Source organism: Hibiscus syriacus, unplaced genomic scaffold (genome assembly GCF_006381635.1).
Source record: "Hibiscus syriacus cultivar Baekdansim isolate YM2019G1 unplaced genomic scaffold, ASM638163v2 tig00003041_pilon, whole genome shotgun sequence".
In the NCBI taxonomy this organism is placed as follows: domain Eukaryota; kingdom Viridiplantae; phylum Streptophyta; class Magnoliopsida; order Malvales; family Malvaceae; genus Hibiscus; species Hibiscus syriacus.
This window is the reverse complement of record NW_024061960.1, coordinates 4,663,686-4,685,475: the sequence shown is the minus strand read 5'-3', so window position 1 is coordinate 4,685,475 and position 21,790 is coordinate 4,663,686. Positions and strand designations below refer to the sequence as shown.

Sequence of the window (21,790 nt, the reverse complement as noted above, 5' to 3'; positions counted from 1 at the left end):
AATGAATAGTCTAGTGATCATTTTGTAACTTTTAATAGTCGGGGGACTCAACAAAGAAAATCCCGATAATCGGGGGACTATTTTGTAACTTTCAATAGTCAGAGACCCAATAAAACAACACTCTATAGTCGAGGATCATTTGTGTACTTTATTCGATTATAAATATAATTCACATATAACTGAGTACTGTCTATACATGATTAAAATCAATATATTAAAAGATAAAAATAAAATAATAATGAACTCGATTTCAGTCCATATTATGATACAAATGTTTCCGCTCACAAGAAGAAAAAACGTAAATATATCATGTAAATCATTTTCGGGAAATTAAAGGAAATAATTGAGTTAAGTCTTCGATAAAAATAATAATAATAATAATAATCAAGTCTGTATAATTTATAATATTATAAATAACTTTTTTAAAATTAAAAAATATTATCACGTCAACATTAATATGATTTGTTAATATCAATATTTACATTTTAAAATATTTAGATTTTTAATTATGAAGAACACGAACCAAATCTTGGTAACATAAATATATATTATCACAATACTTCATAACTTGTTTTCTAATTTTTAATTGAAAAGTAGGACAACACAGGTGACAACCCTAATATATTTCTTTGTTTCAAAAGTATAAAATTTAATTAAATTTTGATGCTCTTAAAAAATGTGTGTGAATCCTTTTAAACATCATACATGCAATTCTGTCACCAAGAGTAGATGCCACGTCAACTACTTAAGAACTATTGCCGCGTCACAAGCAGGACCACTAGTTCCCCAGTTCTTCGCGGCCATAATAAACAAATAATTAGACGTAATTTTCACGTATTTATATTTAATAAACTTAATATTTATACATATATTTTTTTAATTAATCCTTAATATCCTATATATTCACGGCTATTTGAGATGTTAATATATTTATTAACATGAAATTTTGTGTGTACATAGAGAGAGAATAACGATGAAATTAACCAAAATAGCTAACCAACATTGACAAAGAGGTAAACACACCCATCTTTTCTTCATCCCAATATCAGTTCTCATTTTCTTTTCTTCTTCAATCTGATTCTTGGAATAGTTTTCTGAACCATTAATTTCCTTCACCTGTAAAAGTCAGCAATTTCCGGTATCAGTTCAACTTATAAATTAGGTCAACTTTCTAACCAAAACAGCACTAATAAATATTCTTTGAAATATACAAGTTTAATTACCAGGGAACTATGCATTTGATCTTCTTCTCTTTTTCTAGGATTCATATCATTTGATTTGAAGTTACTTCTATCCTACTAAAAAAGTTATGGAAAGTAAACTCAGACCACTATTTTTAAGCATCAAATCAAGAGAAAAACAAATATTAAAGGTAAAAAAAATGCAGAAAAACGTGTGTTATTGGTACCTGGGGAGTATTAACAGGAGAACTAGCAGTATCTTCCAAAGAATCATCCTCACAGATTCTTTTGGTTCCTGTTTTCTTGAACCTCAATTTGCTGGGAACCGTCGAAGGGAAGGCCAACACATGATGGTCATCGTGGGATTTTTTACGCGCCACGACGGCCGTCGTTGCGGCGTCGGAGATCAAGGAAGAGCCGCAACTGAAACCAGGAGAGTAGGTTTTTGGTTGATGAGAATGATTGTTGTTGGAGAAATCTTCGAAGTAAGCAGTCCACCCGCTTTCTTCGGCTGATTCCTTGGTTGTTGTTGTTCCTTTGGAAGCAATGGATTTGTGTATAGACGAAGTAATAGAGTTATTCTCCATTAATCATACAAGGCTAGAGATTAGAGATTTTAGGTGTAGTTCTTTGGGAAGAAAAGGTGGAGAGGCTCTTAATAATGGGCATTTGTCTATAATTTTAAAAATATTAGAGAAAATGGAACCCATAATGTAGATTCTTGGTGTGGCCAAGGTGAGTCGATGGAAGTCAAAAGCAGCGGTTACAACACAATATTACAATTTAAATCTCAAATGTTCGTTAACTATGGAATAGTATCGATGAAGGAAGTAAAAATTATTTTTTAAAAAGATTATAGGTTTAAGTAATTGTACATGTAAAAATATTTATATTTTTAACGACTAGAAAAAAATTTAAACATATATTATTTTATAATTTTTAAATTATTAAAAGAAAAATTATAGTTTTGTTGTTTTATATTTATTTTTTAATCAACTATGGTTTATGTAATAAACAATTACCTTTAATTTTATTATTAGTATTTTGTTATCTTTAAGAATGATGTGATAAGTCATTTGTTATATAATTATCGTATAAATTTTAAAGAATTAATATTTTATGCGTCAATTTGATAAATTTATTTTTAATTTTGTGTCATCATTAGATTTATTGGGGAAGCATAGAATTATATATTATCACTATATCAAATAATCACTCCGTTTCAAATAATAATGTCTTTGGTGGACCTATTATTTAGTAAGATCTCATAATTTTCCTTTACCGAGTATCATTTATCACTTATATATAATATATTATGTGAGCTTAATAGTAAAACGAAATATTTTTCTTAAAACAATCTAGATGCAAGTAATTATGTCGTGCGAGATGCGTGTGCATTATAAATAGATTAAGAAAAAAAATTGAACAAATATTATCTTATAATTACTAACGTATTATTCCAAAAAAAATATCATGTATATAAGAGTATGTTCTAAATATCATAAATCTTTTTATAAAAATTAAGTGATTCTTTTAAAGAATATATCATTATACTCTCGATCATTTGATAATGAACATTCAATCACCCTTGCAGTTACTAGTGCTCGAACCCATGACCTCTAGAAACAACACTAATTCCTTTAAACACTGAAATAATTTAGTTCGTGCTTAATAACATTTTTTTATATCTCAACAATGGTAGAAAATGAACTTTGAATAACAATTAATGAGTGGATTAAGAACATAGATTCTAATTGAACATGAGCCAAATTCAAATAATGTTAGGCTTTTAATACCAGCAATGCTTAAAGTTGGACTTAAGATCAAAAGGTTGGAATTAATTAGGCAAACCCCACCTACTGCTTAGTGGATAACCTTTGCTTGCTCTTATCTCTCCTTTGATTAGATGTAATTGTCATATTTGTGTATGATTAAATGTAAACAAAATTTTGGGTCCAGATGGCTTGAATTCATATTTCTTTCAAAAGTTCTAGATATTGTAATATTTATACTAATTTATGAACGAATATAAAATTTTATATTATAAATAAATTTATAATATTTTAAGAGAAAATATATATAATTCTAAAAAAGTGAAAATATATTATTAATATATTATTCTTGTAGGATAATCATGATCCTTTTGATTTTATCTGTTCATTCTATTTAACCACTTTATCTCAATATTTCATTGTAAATAATGTGATGAAAAAGATTATTATATAAAGTAACAATTAAATAATTTATTATATACAATGACCAAGGTTATATTTGTTGGCCTTAAAGGTTCAAATAGAAAAAAATACTGCAGTGGAAGTTTAATTTTCTTTTTTCTGTAAAATCAGATCAGTTGTAATATTTTATAATATTTCAACTTGATTTAGTCAGAAACTAAGTCAGAGATGTCATATTGGCTTATCAAAACATAGTTAAAGTTGAATTAAAACTAAATTAGATTATAAATCAATTAAACAATAATCAAATATTTATTTAAGGACTAAATTAACACATATGTCAAACATAGGGGTTCAGATACAAATCAAAACATTAAAAATTTCTAAATTGTAGTTCATACATTTTAGGGACTTAATTATAAATATTAAAAATTTTAAGATCACTTAGAATATTTATTTTTTACTGACTAACCCTATTTTTATACCCATGTCAAATGCTAAACAGACCAAATATGAACACCTTACAAAATAAACGAACGAACATGATATTAAAATTTAAACGAACATGAATTCCTTTAAACATAAACAAACGAATATGATCTTGTAGTTCAACCTTAATTCATTTACACTCCTATTTAAAGTTAAGGACTGTGACACCCTGAAATTGAATCTATATTTATCACTCAACTATTAGTCATTATTAATAATTTAAAAAATAAATAAAATATTTCATTCTATCCACGATGTGAATGTGACAAAATTTAGTATTATATATACATCAAAATCCAATAAACATAAATTCAGTTGAAAATATTTCATTATACTGGGACAAATGGATAGTGGGCTGTGTCCATCAAACATATTTCAGTCTACCAAATTTTGAGATGGGAAATTGAGCTCGATTTGTTATTGACAGTGACATACTCCATGTTTAATGGGCTGGGCTTCAATAATACAACATCACTAACCCCAAATTCTGATAAAGTTTGGACCAGTAAATTTTATTCACGACTATAACACACACACATATATATATATATATATATTACGAAACAACTTACCTCAGTAGTTAAAAATATATTAATTGGACCAATATAATTTTATTAAAATAATTCATACATATTTTTATTTAGGTAAACAAACTACTTGGTCACCCACATATTACTTAATTTATACTTTGGTCATTCAAATATTATTTTTTTCAAAATCATGCATAACCTTACGTTTTGGTTTTGTTTTGATCACCTACCGTTAAAAAATTAACAATAATGTTAACATGATATTTTTTATTATTTTTCAATCCTGATGTGACATTATTTTATGATGGCACGTCAACATCTCTGCTAATTTTTTAAAGACGAGTGACCAAATCAAAACCAAAATGTAACATTAAGGGTGATTTAAACTAAATAATAGTTGGGGTGACCAAAACAGAAACTAAATAATAAGTGGGTGACTAAATAAATAATTTACCTTTTTTGGGCATAGGCGGGTCATGGCCTAGGTAGGCTTAGGCCTAGATACAACTCTGGATGGACCTCAGCCGCCCATTCTGAAAATTTAAAATTATCGTATATTTTATATTTTTTATATTTTCGCCCCCTAGAATTTTTTTAAGTTCACCCCTCTAAATTCCTTTGAAGTTTGTCCATCTAACATAAAATTTTGTATTCGTCCCTGTATATACGATTTTTAGTGCTATTTTTAATTATATATATATATACACACACGTTGAGACAAAATCTGAAACTTAGGGTTTACAAGTTAAAGAAAACCTGGGATTCAATCGAAATAGTGAGGGAGGAAAGTTTCAAAGGGAAGCAAACAAAAAGGAAATAAATTAGGGTTTACATTTGAGGCGGCTAAATAAAGAAAAAATCATTCTTCAATCGCCCCGGTTGACTGTAATTGACTTGAAACCAATAAAAACCATAATAAATTTAGGGTTTTAAATGTATTGACCTCCAAGTCTCATCATTTTCACCTGTTTTTTCACGTTATAACACTGAAGGTAAGTTGGCTGTTGGCATAGCCTTCAATGACACCAACAACATGACCCCATGATCGATGCTGATCCGACACCATCTGCATGCCCGCCACTGGCCCTACACCCTTACCTTGTGTGTGTGGTTTTTTCTTAATGTCATTGGTATTCGATCTATTTATTGATTAATTTATATCGAATTTTATAATAGCATATTATGGTGTATTAGGCAAAGTCGTCGGTAGTTTGTTTTTATACTTTTAGAATTAAGTTGACAAGTTAAAGTACAAGGATGAAAACGAAAGTTTTCAAAAATTGGCCAATTTAAATGAAACCTTGAGGAGAAGGGAAGAAATTAAACTATGTTGGTGTATGAACTATAAGTATATTATGAAATTTTGAACAGAAATTAAAATTATGGGGATCAAAAGAAACAAATTCAGAAAGAATGAATTTGTGTGTTTAATTTTGAACATTTTGGTATAATAAATAATTTTAAATCTTTGGCTTATATTTTTTTCAAATATGATATTATCGGAGTCAATGGCAACTGTTTTAGTTTGATTGCCATTTTTGTTTGAAGCATGGGGACCAAACTAAAAGAAAATTAAAAGTATATAAGCCAAAATGAAAAGTTTTAAATTTTTGTAATACAATTACACGTATAAGATCTTTATAAATAATAATATATTTTATGAAAAAATAATTATTTTTTAAAGTTAGGCACGTTATAAAAGAACGAAATCAAAGATTTAAAAATATCAATAGAAACCTAAAAATTAAAATTAAAGGATAAAATAATATGTTTAGAATGAAAAATAATCAATTTTGTCTTCTTTAAGACTTATTCCATGAAAAATTAATTTCATATATTTTAAGATGTTTTCCTTGAAACTTTGATTTTATATTCTTTAAGCCCATTTATCTTGAAACACCAATTTTATCTTCACTAAGAACGATTTCGTTGAAACATCAATTTCATCTTTCTTAATATCATTTCTCTTGAAACACCAATTTCATCTTCCTTAAGACCGTTTCTCTTAGAACATCATTTCCGTCTTCTTTAAAATTATTTCTCTTCAAACATCAATTTGTCTTCCATAAGGTTTTTTCAAAAGAAACACCAACTCTATCTTCCTTATAATTGTTCTCTTGGAAAATCAATTTTATATATTTTTTAAGACAAATTCCATTGAAAATGTGAATCTAAGGAAAATATGCAAAACAAAAAGAAAATAACATTAAGAAAATAAAAGACAAAGGAAAAAGGAAATAATGACAACTACTTATGTTCGAATTTATAAAATAAAGGATTGAAGGTGAGCCCATGAGTGGAAAAGGACATGAATACAAGAGTATTCATCAATAAATCTAACATCTTCATGTTTGAATGAGGATATTATTATCAACCAATATGGTGTCATCGTGTTTGAAGGAGCTGTTGAAAGTCAAATGCACCGAAAGTGCATTGTTGAAAAAAATGGTAGGAATCGAATTAGGTGCAGATTTTGTTGAATTTGGGTAATGGGAAAATTGCTTATTTAGTCCCTAGACTTTAGGTTATTTACAAGACTAGCCATTAAGCTTCAACTATAAATACCCTAACCCATTTTGCTTCAAAATCATCCCAAATCATTCTAGCTTTCTCCCAGTAGTAGAGAATTTAGGAAATTTTCTTGAGAGTTGTTTTCTCTTTTTTTATCAAGAGAGATTTGTTATTGTTTTCTCCTTGTTAAATCGAGAGAAATTGTAATTCATATTTTCTCATAGTAAAATTCTTGTACCATTGTCCGTGGGTTTTACCTTATATTATTTAGCGATTTTCCACGTAAAATTTGTGTCTTCTTTATCTTCATTTTTATTTTCTCAAATTATCAGTTGAGATTTTGCTCTATCCGATAGCCGTATTCCAAAACAATTGGTATCAAGAGCCAGATTAGAGTGTGTAATATCTACTTATTGTCTTTGTGGTTGCCACCAAAAGGTAGATCCTCCAACATAAAAAAGTAAGAAGTTATTACCCATTCTTTGAAGGTTCTAGAGAACTATTCACGACAGTGAAATAGTGGGAGTTATACATAATAGAAGTTATGACAACGAAATTTGATATTGAAAAATTCAATGAGAGAAATTTCTCATTGTGGAAATTGAAGATGAAGGACATCCTGAGGAAAGACGGTTGTCTAGCAACTATTAGTGAAAGGCCGGTAGATTTCACAGATGACAACAAATTGATCGAAATGGACGAGAATGTTATGAAAAACTTTCATCTAGCATTAGAAAATGAAGTATTGTCGAGCGTTGAGGAGAAGAAGACAGCTAGAATGATATGGGATCATCTCATCAAAACTGTATTGATGGAGTAAAGGGGTATCTATCGCTTGTGGGATCCCACTGCAGGCAAAGTGATCATCAGCAGGGATGTTATCTTTGTAGAAGATAAACTACAAAGAAAAAAAGATGATGATAGCGCTGAAAAGTCAGAGACTACACAGATACATGTGGAAAAGGAGTTTGAACAAGGAGATTCTTCTGAAGCAGAACCAACACATGATGAACAAGAACCAAAGAGTTCTGAAGCTCCAACAACTCGTCAATCAGATCGTGTGAGAAGACGTCCCAATCGACACTCAGATTATGTTATAGAAGTAAATATTGCATATTGCATTTTAACATAGGACAGTGAGCCATCAACATACCAGGAGGCAATAAACAGCTCAGATGCTTCACTGTGGATGATGGCGATGCAAGAAAAAATTGAAGCCCTTCATAAAAATAATACATGGGACCTTGTGCCACTACCACAAGGAAGGAAGCCAATTGGTAACAAATGGGTCTTCAAAATTAAGCGAAATAGTGACGATCAAGTTGAGAGGTATCTTGCAAGACTGGTGGTCAAAGAATATGCTCAAAAAGAAGTATTGATTTCAATAAAATCTTTTCTCCTATGGTTCGACTAACAAAAGTTCGAGTAGTCTTGGCAATGTATGCTACATTGAACTTACATCTAGAGCAGCTAGATGTTAAAACAACTTTTCTTCATGGAAATCTTGAAGAAGAGATTTACATGCTCCAACCTGAAGGTTTTTAAGAATACGAAAAAAAGAAATTGGTTTACAGGTTGAACAAATCTTTGTACGGTCTAAAGCAGGCGTCGAGGTATTGATATAAGAGTTTTGATTCATTCATTATATGCCTTGGATACAACAGACTTAATGCTAACCCTTGTGCTTATTTCAAGAGATTTGGTGATAACATTTTGTTATATTGCTGTTGTATGTGGATGACATATTGGTTGGAGGACCCAACAAAGATCATATTGAAGAATTGAAGGTACAACTGGCTAGGGAATTTGAAATGAAGGACTTGGGATCCGCAAACAAGATTCTAAGGATGCAAATACACCGAGACAGAAGTAATAAGAAGATTTAGCTTTCACAAAAGAATTACCTGAAGAAGATATTGTCACGATTTAACATGCAAGATTGTAAGTCAATTTCTACCCCTCTTCCTATTAACTTCAAATTATACTCCAATATGAGTCCTAGCAGTGAAGAAGAGACGAGTGTCGTATGCATTGGCAGTGGGAAGTTTAATGTTCACTATGATATGCATAAGACCAGACATTGCACAAGCAGTGGGAGTGGTTAATCGGTACATGGCGAATCCAGGCAAAGTGCATTGGAATACATCAAAGAGGTACAAGGTATAAAGAATGGTGTGAAAATATGATTGTTCCAATCAAATCTTCAAGTGGGAGATTGTTGAAAGTCAAACGCACCGAAAGTGCATTGTTGAAAAAAATGGTTGGCACCGAATTAGGTGCAGATTTTGTTGATTTTGGGTAATGGGAAAATTTCTCATTTAGTCCCTAGACTTTAAGGTATTTACAAGATTAGCCCTTAAGCTTCAACTATAAATACCCTAACCCATTTAGCTTTAAAATCATCCCAAATTATTCTAGCTTTCTCCCAATACTAGAGAATTTAGAGAGTTTTCTTGAGAGTTGTTTTCTCTTTTTTATCAAGAGAGAATTGTTATTGTTTTCTCCTTGTTATATCGAGAGAAGTTGTAATTCCTATTTTCTCATAGTGAAATTCTTCTACTGTTGCCCGTGGTTTTTACCATATATTATTTAGAGGTTTTCCACGTAAAATTTGTGTCTTCTTTATCTTCATTTTTATTTTCTCAAATTATCATTTGTGATTTTGCTCTATCCGATAGTCGTATTCCACAAGCCGTATTCCGCAACAGGAGCAGTTTAGTCGACATCCTCGTGTTCGAAAGAGTAGATTGTCATCAACCAATTTGACCTCCTTATATTCGAATGAGTACATCATCATCAATCAATTTGGCATCCTCGTGTTCGAATGAGTATATCATAATCGATAAATCTGGCTTCCTCGAGTTTGAAGGAGCATGATCATCATCAACCAATATGACTTCCTCGTGTTCGAAGGAGCATATTGTCGTCAACTAATATGGAATCCTTGTGTTTGAAGGAGCATGATCATCATCAACCAATATGACTAATTCCTAGTGTTCGAATGAGCATATCATCATCAACTAATATGGAATCCTTGTGTTTGAAGGAGCAGATCATCATCGACTAATATGACATCCTCATGTTCAAAAGAACATATAATCTTCAACCAATATGGCATCCTCGTGTTCGAAGATGCACATCATCATCGACCAATATGGTGTCCTCGTGTTCGAAGGAACAAATCATCATCGATAAATTTGGCATCCTCGTGTTCCAAGTAGCATATCATCGTCAAACAATTTGACATCCTCGTGTTCGAATGAGTACATTATCATTGATAAATCCGATGTTCTCGTATTCGAAGAAGCATATCATCATCAATTAATTTGACTTCCTCGTGTCCAAAAGAGCATGTCATAGTCAACCAATCTGACATCCTGTGTTTGAAGGAAAATATTATCGTCAACCAATCTGTCATCCTTATATTTGAATGAGCATATCATCAACCAATATGACATCCTCGTATTTGAAGGAGCATATCATCATTAACCAATATGACATTCTCATGCTCGAATAAACATAGATTAACTTTATTCTTTAAAAAAAACTGATATTTCAATTTCAATAAAATTAATATGAAATCTTTTTCAAAAATAAATTATTTATTTTAATTTTTAAAATTAAAATTTGAAAATTAAAATTTTAAATTTCAAAAACTAAATTTAGATGGGGTGTGCACTTGAGAGGCATAGGAGCAGTAAATGGCCATTTGCCATGCAGAGGCAGTGTGGCTCAGTAGCATTTAATGTGAAGATGCAAACAGATCGAAGAAATAGAAACCGCAATATATAGAGTGGAGTGAGAAATGAAATGAAATTAGTCGAATTTATGAATATTATTATTTTATTTAAATATTTTATTTTATTTTTTAAAATGTGAGTTGAATTTATAAAATTTAAATTAAGTTAAATTATATATAATTCTGTTCAAATTTGAATCTAATTATAGGATAAACTATATCATTACTCACTATCTGTTTCTATATTTTAAATTTGGTCGTCAAATTATATTTTTGGCAATTTCATTATTAATATTGTAGTTTTTTTATCATTAGCCATTGAAAATTAATAACATGTTAATGTAGATTTGTTATATATTTATATATGTATAATACATATAAGGATATGATCATGTTATACAATGTAAAACTCTTTTAGTTTTATATAGATTTAGGACCATTGGATGAATGAAAATAGATGGCTAAGATTGACTCATTGTTTTTTCATGTAAATATCTTCTTATTTCCTACTATTAATCATAACCATCTATTTTCACTCATCCAACGATCCTTAATCCGTGTAAAATAAAAAGAGTTTTAGATTGTGTACATGATCTTATCCTTATATATAAATATATAATTACAGGACATTTTTCTCCCTTTACATGAGTCATTAACGTGCTATTTTTTTAATATATTAATATTTTTCAATAAGATGATGATACATGTCACCCCTTTATTAATCAAATAAAATCAAGAAAGATGATAATGATGATAGGAATGAGTAAGGAAATTGAGAAAATCGATATGAACCACAACTTCAGTTCAAAATTTTCATTTTACTATTCGGTTTGGATTCGATTAGATATCCAATTTTATAAGTCGGTTTGATTTTAATTTTTTTCGTATGAAATTTGTTTGTACCAATTCAAATCGAATTAAAAAAAGAAATAATGATCCATATCAAAGATCATTTTGAATTTATTATAAAACAAACTTAAATAAATAAAGTCATGAAATTTAACTTCTAGGTTTGCATTTGATTTAAGCTTGAAGTTCGTATTTTTAGATGTTGAGTTTGAAAAATAGTGAATAGTTAAAAAAATATAAATTGAACTAAACAAAACAGAAAATTAAGGTTTTATGTCATTCGGTTTTGATTTCATTTTTAGAAAAACTGTATAGTGCAGTTCGATTTATATTTTATCAAAAAATTGAATCAAATCGAACATAATACACACCTAATTAATGAGGGAAATCAAACTTAGGATCACTTGTACATGGGTCCAACATTTAGCCACTAAACTAGGTTAGAAAGTTGTTAAAATTCTACCAAAATTAATATTTATGTTAAATTGTGCACGAACAAATGATTTTAGTGGTTAAGAGATTTGTTGTTATCACTTGAGGTCTCGAATTCAAACATTGTATATGTAAGAGTACGAGCGTTTATTGTCAAAAGATTTAAAAATATTTGAACAAATACTATATTATATTCGGGTTTATAAGAAAAAAGTTGAATTGTGCACAACTTGTTCATATCACGACCTTATTGGTAAGTACTATTTTATTAAAAAAATGACACTTGGATTGTTGGCGTGGATAGAGAAAATAACAAGTATAATAAAAAAATATAAAAAATACATCAACAATATTATTCATTTTTTTAACGATCGAGAACCAAAATAGAAAAAATAAATATTAATGACGATTTTACAAAATATAGTTCAGTGAATAAAGTAGAAAAACAATAATAATTCGGTGACTAATAGTATAATTTACCCTTATTTATAATTTTATGATATTAATTATTTCTAATTCAAACTATTTCTATAATCATATATATTAGTTTATTAAAACCATCAAATAAGCTAATGAAATGTGTTGTTTTATTAGTAGAAAAATGAGATAAAAATAGATACATTTGAAGACATTTGAACCAAAGATACTAAGGGTGCGTTTGGTTCACGGAATGTAAGATTACTTTTGGGAATAACATTACTGGAATGTAACATTACCTAATACATTATTGGGAATGTTACATTACTATGTTTGGTTTGTTTGACGGGAATATAAGATTACAGTGTTTGGTTGATGGAATAAAAGATGACTGGAACATATATTTTACCAATTTGTCCTTGTTCTATATGTTTTAACAAGTGGAATTCTATAAATATTTATATAAAAAATCATCGAAAATATATTGCTTTATTATTTTAAATTTATATATTTTTTTAATAAAATTTATATATAATTTTTTATAAATTTAAAAGATAAATGGATAGAATAAAAGAGTAAATATATTATGTATTATTTTAATTATAAATAATATTATTTTTTTACATTATTTATCTAAAAATATATTAAAATTTTACATCAACATTTTGGTATTTTCGGAGAATTGGGTATTGGGGGATCCTATGAGATAATGATGGAAGGTCCCTAAAAAATTCTCAAAATCAATTGGGTTGCTAGATCCTACATGTGTGTTGCTTCCTTGCATCTTCTTGGTTTCCTTCATATCAACATATTATAGAATCAGATAGTAATCTGGTTGTTTCATGGATTAATTCACCTTCTTTTGTTCCTTCGTGATTCAAGTTGGACATTCTTTTATGCCATCGTCTTTGTACTAAGTTCTCGTGGAATATCCAAGCAATTCCTAGAGATGTTAATGGTGAAGCAGATGTTCTAGCCAAAAATGGGATAGGGTCGTTGATCAGTGGTCGTTTTTGGGTGTCCTAATGTTGTTACTTGTTATTCCTGTTTCATCTGGTGGATATTACTATCTGGTACGATCTATGCTGGTTGTTGTAGGGGTAGCATATTTTAATCTTTTAGCTGGTTTGGTTGTCCGTGTGAATTCATCGCTAGTGGAGTGTTGCTTCTTTGTTTTTCCTATTCACTGCTCCAGGTTTGTGTACCTGTTGTTTTCAAGTAAGGTTGTCTGCTATTTGTTTTTGGGGCTCTTAATCTATTGTATTATGGCCATGATCTGTGGCTTGCTCCTCTTTTATATTTACAAAACCCGTGGTATTCTTGATACCCAGTAAAATAAATTAGGATGCAACATTTATGAGGAACACTGGGAAGCAATAAATTTAGCCTTCAGATAGCAATCTCAAATGAGATAGACTGACAGAGAACACTAGCAGACAGCATGTTCAAGTAGAATGAAAAGCAAAAGTGAAAACTGAAAGATAAGAGATAAGTTTACATTCTTTATTTAGCTTATAGAACAAAACTAAGTATAACATTAACCATCAAAAGCAACAACAATGTTCAGACTTACAAAAGATAATAGCCATGCCACTCTAAACTTAAGCATATATGTTGGATATATTATATACACAAAAAATTCTCCAAGTCAAAAGGTAGACATATACCTGGTGAAGCTAGAAAAAAAAGTTGGGACCATATTCTAAAGTCAAAATCAAAAAGAGATCGACATATTTCTAGAAGGACCAAAGTCAAAAGGATGGTCTAAAGTGATGGCATTCAGGTAATTGCTTAATCACATAATCGTTTTTGAATTCTTTTGGCAAAGAAAAGAAGAAATCTACCTTGTGTGCATCTTTGCTAATATACTCTCCTGCAGTAAGCATTTCATCATTGGAGAAGCCTTCAATTTTCATGATTTCTATGAAACTTGACATTCTTTGATCATTTCCTTCTACCTCTTTTTTGAATAATGCAGTAATATCTTTAATTTCTTGGGCAATTTCTCGGTATGTAGCACCAAACTTACTTATCTCATATACAAGCTCGGCCCATCATCACTTCGAGACCTTTTCTTGCTAGCTACTTTTTTCATTGCAGGGGTAGAGGCAGTAGCATCAGATGTTTGGCAAGTTGAAGCACCCACATCCTCTCTTGATTCAGAATATAAAGTGGTCTTAAACTGTTCAAATATAAAGTGGAGGTCTTTATAAAACTTGAGGTTAAGTTTTATTGCTTGACATTTTTTGGAGTTGTATCATTCTTTTGTTCTTGTCTATAAGAAAATCTTCTAACACTACAATTTCAATTAGAAAATAATTTCTCCCATTTTACATTTTCTTCTCTACTATCTCCCTATGTTCCTTTTGACCAGAGGCCAATCAACATCACTAGGTGGGGTCGATTATAGAACCCCGGATGCCTATGTCAGCAATTAGAGTCAATACAACTCCTAGGATAGCTGGAGCATAGGGAAGCCAATCAACCCTCCATCCCGGTGGCTGGCCCATTTTAGTGCCACTCTGGCAATGAGGAAGTAAATTGACCCCCTCTACCACCTAAAACGCTGAAATCCAAAAATCTCTCTCTATATGAAACACCTCTCAGGGAAATTCTTAAAATATAATTCTCAAAAAATAATCCTGAATTCCAATTTAGAATCCCAAAAGTAAACCCAAAATCAATCCAGAAAACTCATCACTATCCAACACATATTAGTAAATACCCTTCACATCCAAAGCAAAATTGGGTTTTCGTTTCAACCTAAGCATTGTTTTTATTTGTTCTGTTTTATGCATAATGTATACAAACTTTATTTGATTAGCAATTTGGTTCATATGAAAGTATAATTTCGGCATGAATCAAGTGTAGGATGAGATAAGATCATACACAATATCACAAGTTTAACATGCATAATGAGCAAACTTAGGTAGTTGAAAATTCATGATCATGTAATTCAGTAAGGCAAAGTATAATGTAGTAGTTGGAAGGTTGTGAGATATTTAGTACACAATTGTCATCACTATGAAGAAGGCCATTCAGTCTACTCTGCACTAATAGACAACCACAATATAAGATGAGAAAGCACAAAATATATGTGTCTGTCTTTGAGTATGTATGTATACTGAAGAAACGTGGCTTTTTTGTCTAAGGCACTGCTAAAACAAGAACAAACTGAGTTGAGAATTTTACATATAATCACGTAAGCATAATCATAGATGAATTTATCTTAGACAGTGTTTACATGGAAATGAAAATCCTAGCATGATTTATATAGTTGAGGCATCAGTAAATGAGAAGAATTGAAGTTATTGTGAACTGTACCAAAGACTCATAGTCTACCCAAAAAAGTTTGCTCATCATTTTCCTTATAAACTGAATGAAGGATTGATTTCAGTAAACAAACAAATTTAACCTTATTTCATATTCTAATGAGTAATCCAAACATAACTGTATCAAATTAAAAAAAACTTCAAAATTCATTTACTCGTTTTCTAACAAACTAGATCTATTCAACTTCTACCTTATTATCCTTTTCTATGATACAACAGCTGTGAAAATAATCTTCTGTTGTACTGAAGAGAATAACATAAACGAGAAAATTAAAGAGCATAAACATACCACAGATATTGCTTCAGGGTATTACTGTAGAAGATCACTCAGAACAAATCTCACTCCTTGCCTGGTTAGGCTCACTCGCACTTTGGGTAGAATAGGATCGTGATACTGCTCTTTCCTAAGAAGAAGAAGCACCTCCAGAGGTGGCTTCTCAAAGTATAGCTCACCTATCGGCAACCCACAAGATAAAGTTGTTAGTGTATCCTCCACCTCATTCAAATTACGTCGGACAAAATTAATCCTCACATCGTAATCACGTGATAACAGCTCAAGAGTCTCCTCCACCAGCAGATCATTCTCGGGGCCAGTGGAATGATTATTAAACAGTCGAACCACTTCCATATTATCTGACTCAAGTTTAACTCGACGAAGACCCATCTGCCATACATGAGAAAGCATGATAAAAATGTTGGAAATGAAACACTCACACAAACAACTTTTATTGAAACTCAAACAAATATTACAAGAGCACTCTCACTCAAAAACAAGAACTACAACTCACTCTTAAAAGACTTTGCTTCTTCACTCACTTAGAACCTCTTAAATTTTCTTGATGTCTAAACTAAAATGGGGAGGGGTATTTATACTACTTAAGAATAATCATACACCACACAAATAAACTAATTTAAACTATTAAAAATATGAGACATACCTAACTCTCACCTAACTAAATTGATGTAAACAATGACATATTCACCTAATTAATGTAAGCAATGACATCAAATTAGTTTGGGTGTGGGTTTAGGCTCCCATAATGGATCAAGTTTATGATACAACACCCCCCTTAAACTTGATCTTGTAACTTCACGTATTCAACTTCCATATCATTTCTTGCAACACATTCCCTTATATAGTGGTAGCGAATATTGATGTGCTTGCTTAGATCATGGAATACTGGATTCTTTGCTAATGCAACAGCTGACTTGTTGTCGACACAAACCTTGGTAGGCTCTTCTTGTATCAAACTTATCTCCTTCAATAGATTTCTAAGCCAAATTGCATGACAAACGCATGAGGTAGCAGCAACATATTCAGCTTCACAAGTGGACAATGTGACAATCGATTGTTTCTTTGACATCCATGTTAAAGCAGTATCTCCCATGAAAAATACGAATCTAGTAGTTCTCCTTCGATTATCTATGTCTCTACCCTAATCACTGTCACTATATCCAAAAAGCTTGTAATCATTATAAACTGAATAGAATAAGCCGAAGTCAATTGTACCTTTCAGATAGTGAAAAATTCTCTTTGCCGCTTTAAAATGGGTGGTTGTTGGAGATTCCATGTAGTGGCTAACCAATCCAACTGCTTGAAGAATATCAGGCCTCGTGAAAGTTAGATAGCGTAAACTTCTCACCAAACGTTTGAAGAATGTTGGATCTACACTTTCACCTTCTTCATGTTTGGACATCTTGATCCTGTATTCTGTCGGTGTGCTTATTGGCTTATAGTTCTCCATCTTGAACATCTTCAGGATCTCCTTTGCATAGCTTTCATGTGAAATTAAAATTCTATATTTTTGTTGCTTAACTTTAATGCCAAGGTAGTATGCCATGAGCCCCATGCATGTATGTCCTCTCAAATTCTTTCATCATCATACCTTGAATTCATTAAACATGCTTGGGTTTCTTCCGGTGAAGATTAAATCATCCACGTAGAGTCACACGATCAAAATATCTCCATCTTTGATCTTGATATATAGAGTGTGCTTGTAGGGACATTTGTTGAAACCATTTTCTTGGAAATACTTGTTGATTCGGCTATTCCATGCCCTTGGTGCTTGTTTTAGCCCGTAAAGAGCCTTATTCAACTTCAACACCTTGTCTTCGTGCCCTTTGAATTAATAGCCTGATGGTTGTTGAATGTAGACTTCCTCTTCAAGAACTCCATTTAGGAAGGTAGACTTTACATCCATCTGTTGTATCTTCCACTTATTTTGAGCTGCCAAAGAAATGATTAGTCTGATAGTCTCTAATCAAGCAACAAGAGCAAATACCTCATCATAGTCAATTCTAGCCTTTTGAATATAGCCTTTAGCAACTAGCCTCGCCTTGTGCCTTTCAATATCTCCTTTGGCGTTTTGCTTTGTTTTGTACACCCATTTGACACATATCACCTTATGTCCCTTGGGAAATTAGGTAAGTTTCCATATGTCATTCTTCTCGATGGCCTTGATTTCTTCGTTCATCGCATCTCTCCATTGCTTTTCTTGTATTGCTTCTTGAAAGCTCACTGGTTCTGTAACACCCCAATTTAGGGGCTAAATTTTAAAAATTATAAAGTGGTGAAATTAATTGGTATTTTGAAAGAAACGGTGGATTAAATTATAAAATTTCAAAGTTGGCAGACCATTTTAAGAAGTACAAGAAATTCAGTGGCTAAACCCATGATTTAACCATTTTTTATATATGATGAAATATAACTCCCCCACCCGTGCTTAGTTTCCAGATTTCCCCCATTTCCCTCCCCCGTTCACTCTACTTCGATCTCCGATCAACTCACCGTCTGATCTTCGATAGACGAACCGAAACCGCCATCGTGTTCGTTATCGATTGGGGAACAAAACCCCTCAAACCTTTTACCGTGAATCATCGCCGTTTGTCGTTAATTTCAGTCGGAAGTATCATCGGAAATAACTCGATTTTAATTGGTTTTTTGTCGATTCACGACGATCTGGCAATCCGTTTAGAATCGAGCTCTCTACAGTTCAAAATTGTGAACCGAGCTTGATATGTGTCTCAAAATGCCTTAAAATAATTTTTAGGAATTTTTCCGAGAATTTTTCGACACTGTATCACTGTTCACGCACCACCCCCGAGAGTGGGCATCGTCTGGTTGTAATTAATTTATGTTTGGGTGCTATTTGTGTAAAATTCAGGGTGTTAGTTTCGTAAATATTTGCAGAAGGTGGCTAATTTTGTAATTAATTTCTATTAGGGTGATATTTGTATAAAATGGTCGACTGTTGACCGTTAACTTGCGTTGACCGGTATTGACCGGCGTTGACCACAGTTTACTAGAACTTTGACCAGCGTTGACCGGGCATTAAACGACCTTTGACTTTGACTGAGTATATCTATCTTGCCGTTTTTCGACGTTCCAAATCCGATTACGCATTCTGTTTTTCAAAATTCGGACTCGAAGGCCTCGAAATTGCCAGTCAAACCCGTTGACTTTGATTTTGACTGAAAATTCCAAATTTTCGAATAATATTTTATGTTTTCGACGTCCTGAATATGAATCTGAAGTTCGTTTCGCCAAATTCGAACCCGGTGCTATTTTTCACTAATTTATCATCTGATTCGATCCGTTATTCAGAATTAAGCTTCGCTTTTTATGTAATTTCTATTGATATGGATCCGAGGAAATATTGGTAGAGGATTTCAAGATCGAGGGCGTTTGAATGGAATTTTAATGGTTTATCAGTATTGTACGGAAATCGAGGTAATACTTTACTAGCTCTTTATGCTTTATGGAACATGTGAATATTGGTAAATGCATGAATAAGATAATATTGGTCTCATTTGGGTAGTTAATGAATTTCTACACTCGATCCAAACACAGTAGGAATTTGGTAACTGATTATGGTTCAGAGAACTTTTATAAGAAATTGAGGAATTGTTAGAATTAAATTACAAGTTTATGATTAGTGATAAAGAAATCAGTCATGGATTTGTAACTTATATTTTATATCATCAAATGTCAAATGTTAAAGGTACTTGGATGAGAAATTATGAGAAAACTTTGGTAGGGTAAAATTAAGAAAATACCCTTAAGTTGTAAGATGTCAAGAATTATCCCTGGAAGTTGATTAATAACTCTGAAAGGATATATTGATATGATAAAACTACAGATGTGCATAAGAAATGCTAGTTTGCATAGAAAATTTGGATAATCGGTTTTCAACCCCAAAAGGGTTTATGCACGATACTAGAAGTCTGTTAAGGAATCATTTCAAGATTTGAGAATGTTCTGAAAGAAATTAACCATAGGATCTTTGAATTATAGTTATTTTCTTAAAGAGTTAATACTGAAATTATTTAGTTAAGAAATTACGAAAATGCCCTTGAGAGGTAAAATAATCTGAATTAACCCCGAATGAGAAAATACTTTGAGGATTCGTACTTAACTCGATTAAGTACGGATTTGGTTGTTAAGATCCTGACTTAGTGAAGAAAAATTCTTGATATTCCATTGGTCAAAATATGAGAAGGTACTTAACCCGAAAATATACGAGTTTTAAGTAAATACCTAAAGAATAGATTATCGGGGGTGTTCTTTTGTCAGAATTGTTCGAATGGACTGATATAAATGATAAGTTTGAATTCAATAATAAGATCGGACGGAAGAAAATGATTGTAATACGTTGGATCTGTAAAATGACCAGAATACCTATAATGGAAATAACCCAAGAATATCACCAAGCTCAAGAATGATTAGAAATCTTCGAGCTCTGAAATGAATGGAATAAAACTGAGCACTAAAAATACCTTTATGGCCTAGACTAAGTAAACGTTTTAGATTAATTAAGGAATCCAAGTAAATGTGGGTATTGTATTACTCTTAAAAGTTATGGATCACAAATTAAGTGAGTTGATCAACCTTAATGATATGTCAGTACCCGATCTGCACGGATATTACTTGAATGAGTGTTCATCTATTCAAGTTTGGCTCGATGATAATTTTTAGAAGTATTCCTCTCAGCTCAACTCTATATCGTGTTAAGCACTAAGAATTGGATATTTGTTCGACAAATCAACCACGAAGACCGAACTGAACACAAGTACAATATGTATCCGAAATTTAGAGACGTCCAAATTAATCTGGAAAACTCTGAAGTAATTAGAATGGATTTGAATACTAAGCGAAATAAGTAACCTCAATGACTAAGATTTTAATAAGTGATTTGGATGAGTCTGAAAACGTAAATGAACATATACGATGTACTATTCTTCTGGATCATGAACTACAAATCAAGCACATCAGTATTTCATGATATAGTGGAAGCGTAAAAATAAAATAAAGACATTAGAAGATCTATTCAGTGATGATTCCGAAGATGATCTATGGATAAGCATTTTTGGTACTAAAGTGTAAATACCCTAGAAGGACAACGAAATGACCAGTCGATAAGTATTAGTTTTGGGAACTATTCATCTATGAGTTGTTCGATAATCCGATCAATCGACATAGATTATAAATGTCTTGAACCTTCAATTATTCCTTATCAGCTCAAGTTATATTCTGAATAACTGATGATTCTGTTAGTTATTGAACTATTCCTCTAGTGATTCTAAATTCTGACATTCTATCGGTAAACTGAAGATCCTTGTTTCTCTGCACAATAAGATTATCCAGTATCTCTGAAGAATATCTGATAAATATTTTGATCCTCAAGTGTGTTCCACATGTACTATATGACAATTTTATATGTTTCAAATGAGTTTAACGAAAGTATTAATTTATTGGTTTATGAACCATGACAACATGGTATGTGATCTCCGATTACGGTTTTCATCAAAAAGTATGAATTATACATGATTTATGAAATAATGGAATTTACTGGTTTATGAATTATGGTTACCTCAAATGTGTTATCTGGTTTCCTATTTTCACTGGAAAATATGAATTGTTCCTGATTTATGGAATCATGGAATTTAGTAGGTGTGCAGGTGGGTGTAAGGTTCTGTGGAACCTACACATTACGGAGTGTTGGTTGGAGGGGATAATATGATTTTTGATAAACGTTTTATGGGAGGGTGTTGTTGGAAGAAGTTATCGTTACTGCAGGCTCCTCTACTTTGTGCTCAGGGTAAGTCCTTATTTGGTGTGTATGTGGGTGTATGGTTC

At 31.5% G+C, this 21,790-nt stretch overlaps 1 protein-coding gene across 1 annotated transcript; it reads right to left on the bottom strand.

Moving 5' to 3' along the window:
* Positions 1 to 961: 961 nt before the first annotated feature.
* LOC120167337 (vascular-related unknown protein 1-like) lies at positions 962 to 1,872 on the bottom strand. Its single transcript, XM_039176388.1, has 3 exons — positions 1,409 to 1,872; positions 1,224 to 1,298; positions 962 to 1,116 (listed from the first exon to the last, which is right to left on the bottom strand). Exons 1-2 carry the CDS (start codon positions 1,766 to 1,768, stop codon positions 1,296 to 1,298), a joined length of 363 nt encoding a protein of 120 aa, XP_039032319.1. The 5' UTR covers positions 1,769 to 1,872; the 3' UTR covers positions 962 to 1,116; positions 1,224 to 1,295.
* Positions 1,873 to 21,790: the final 19,918 nt, after the last annotated feature.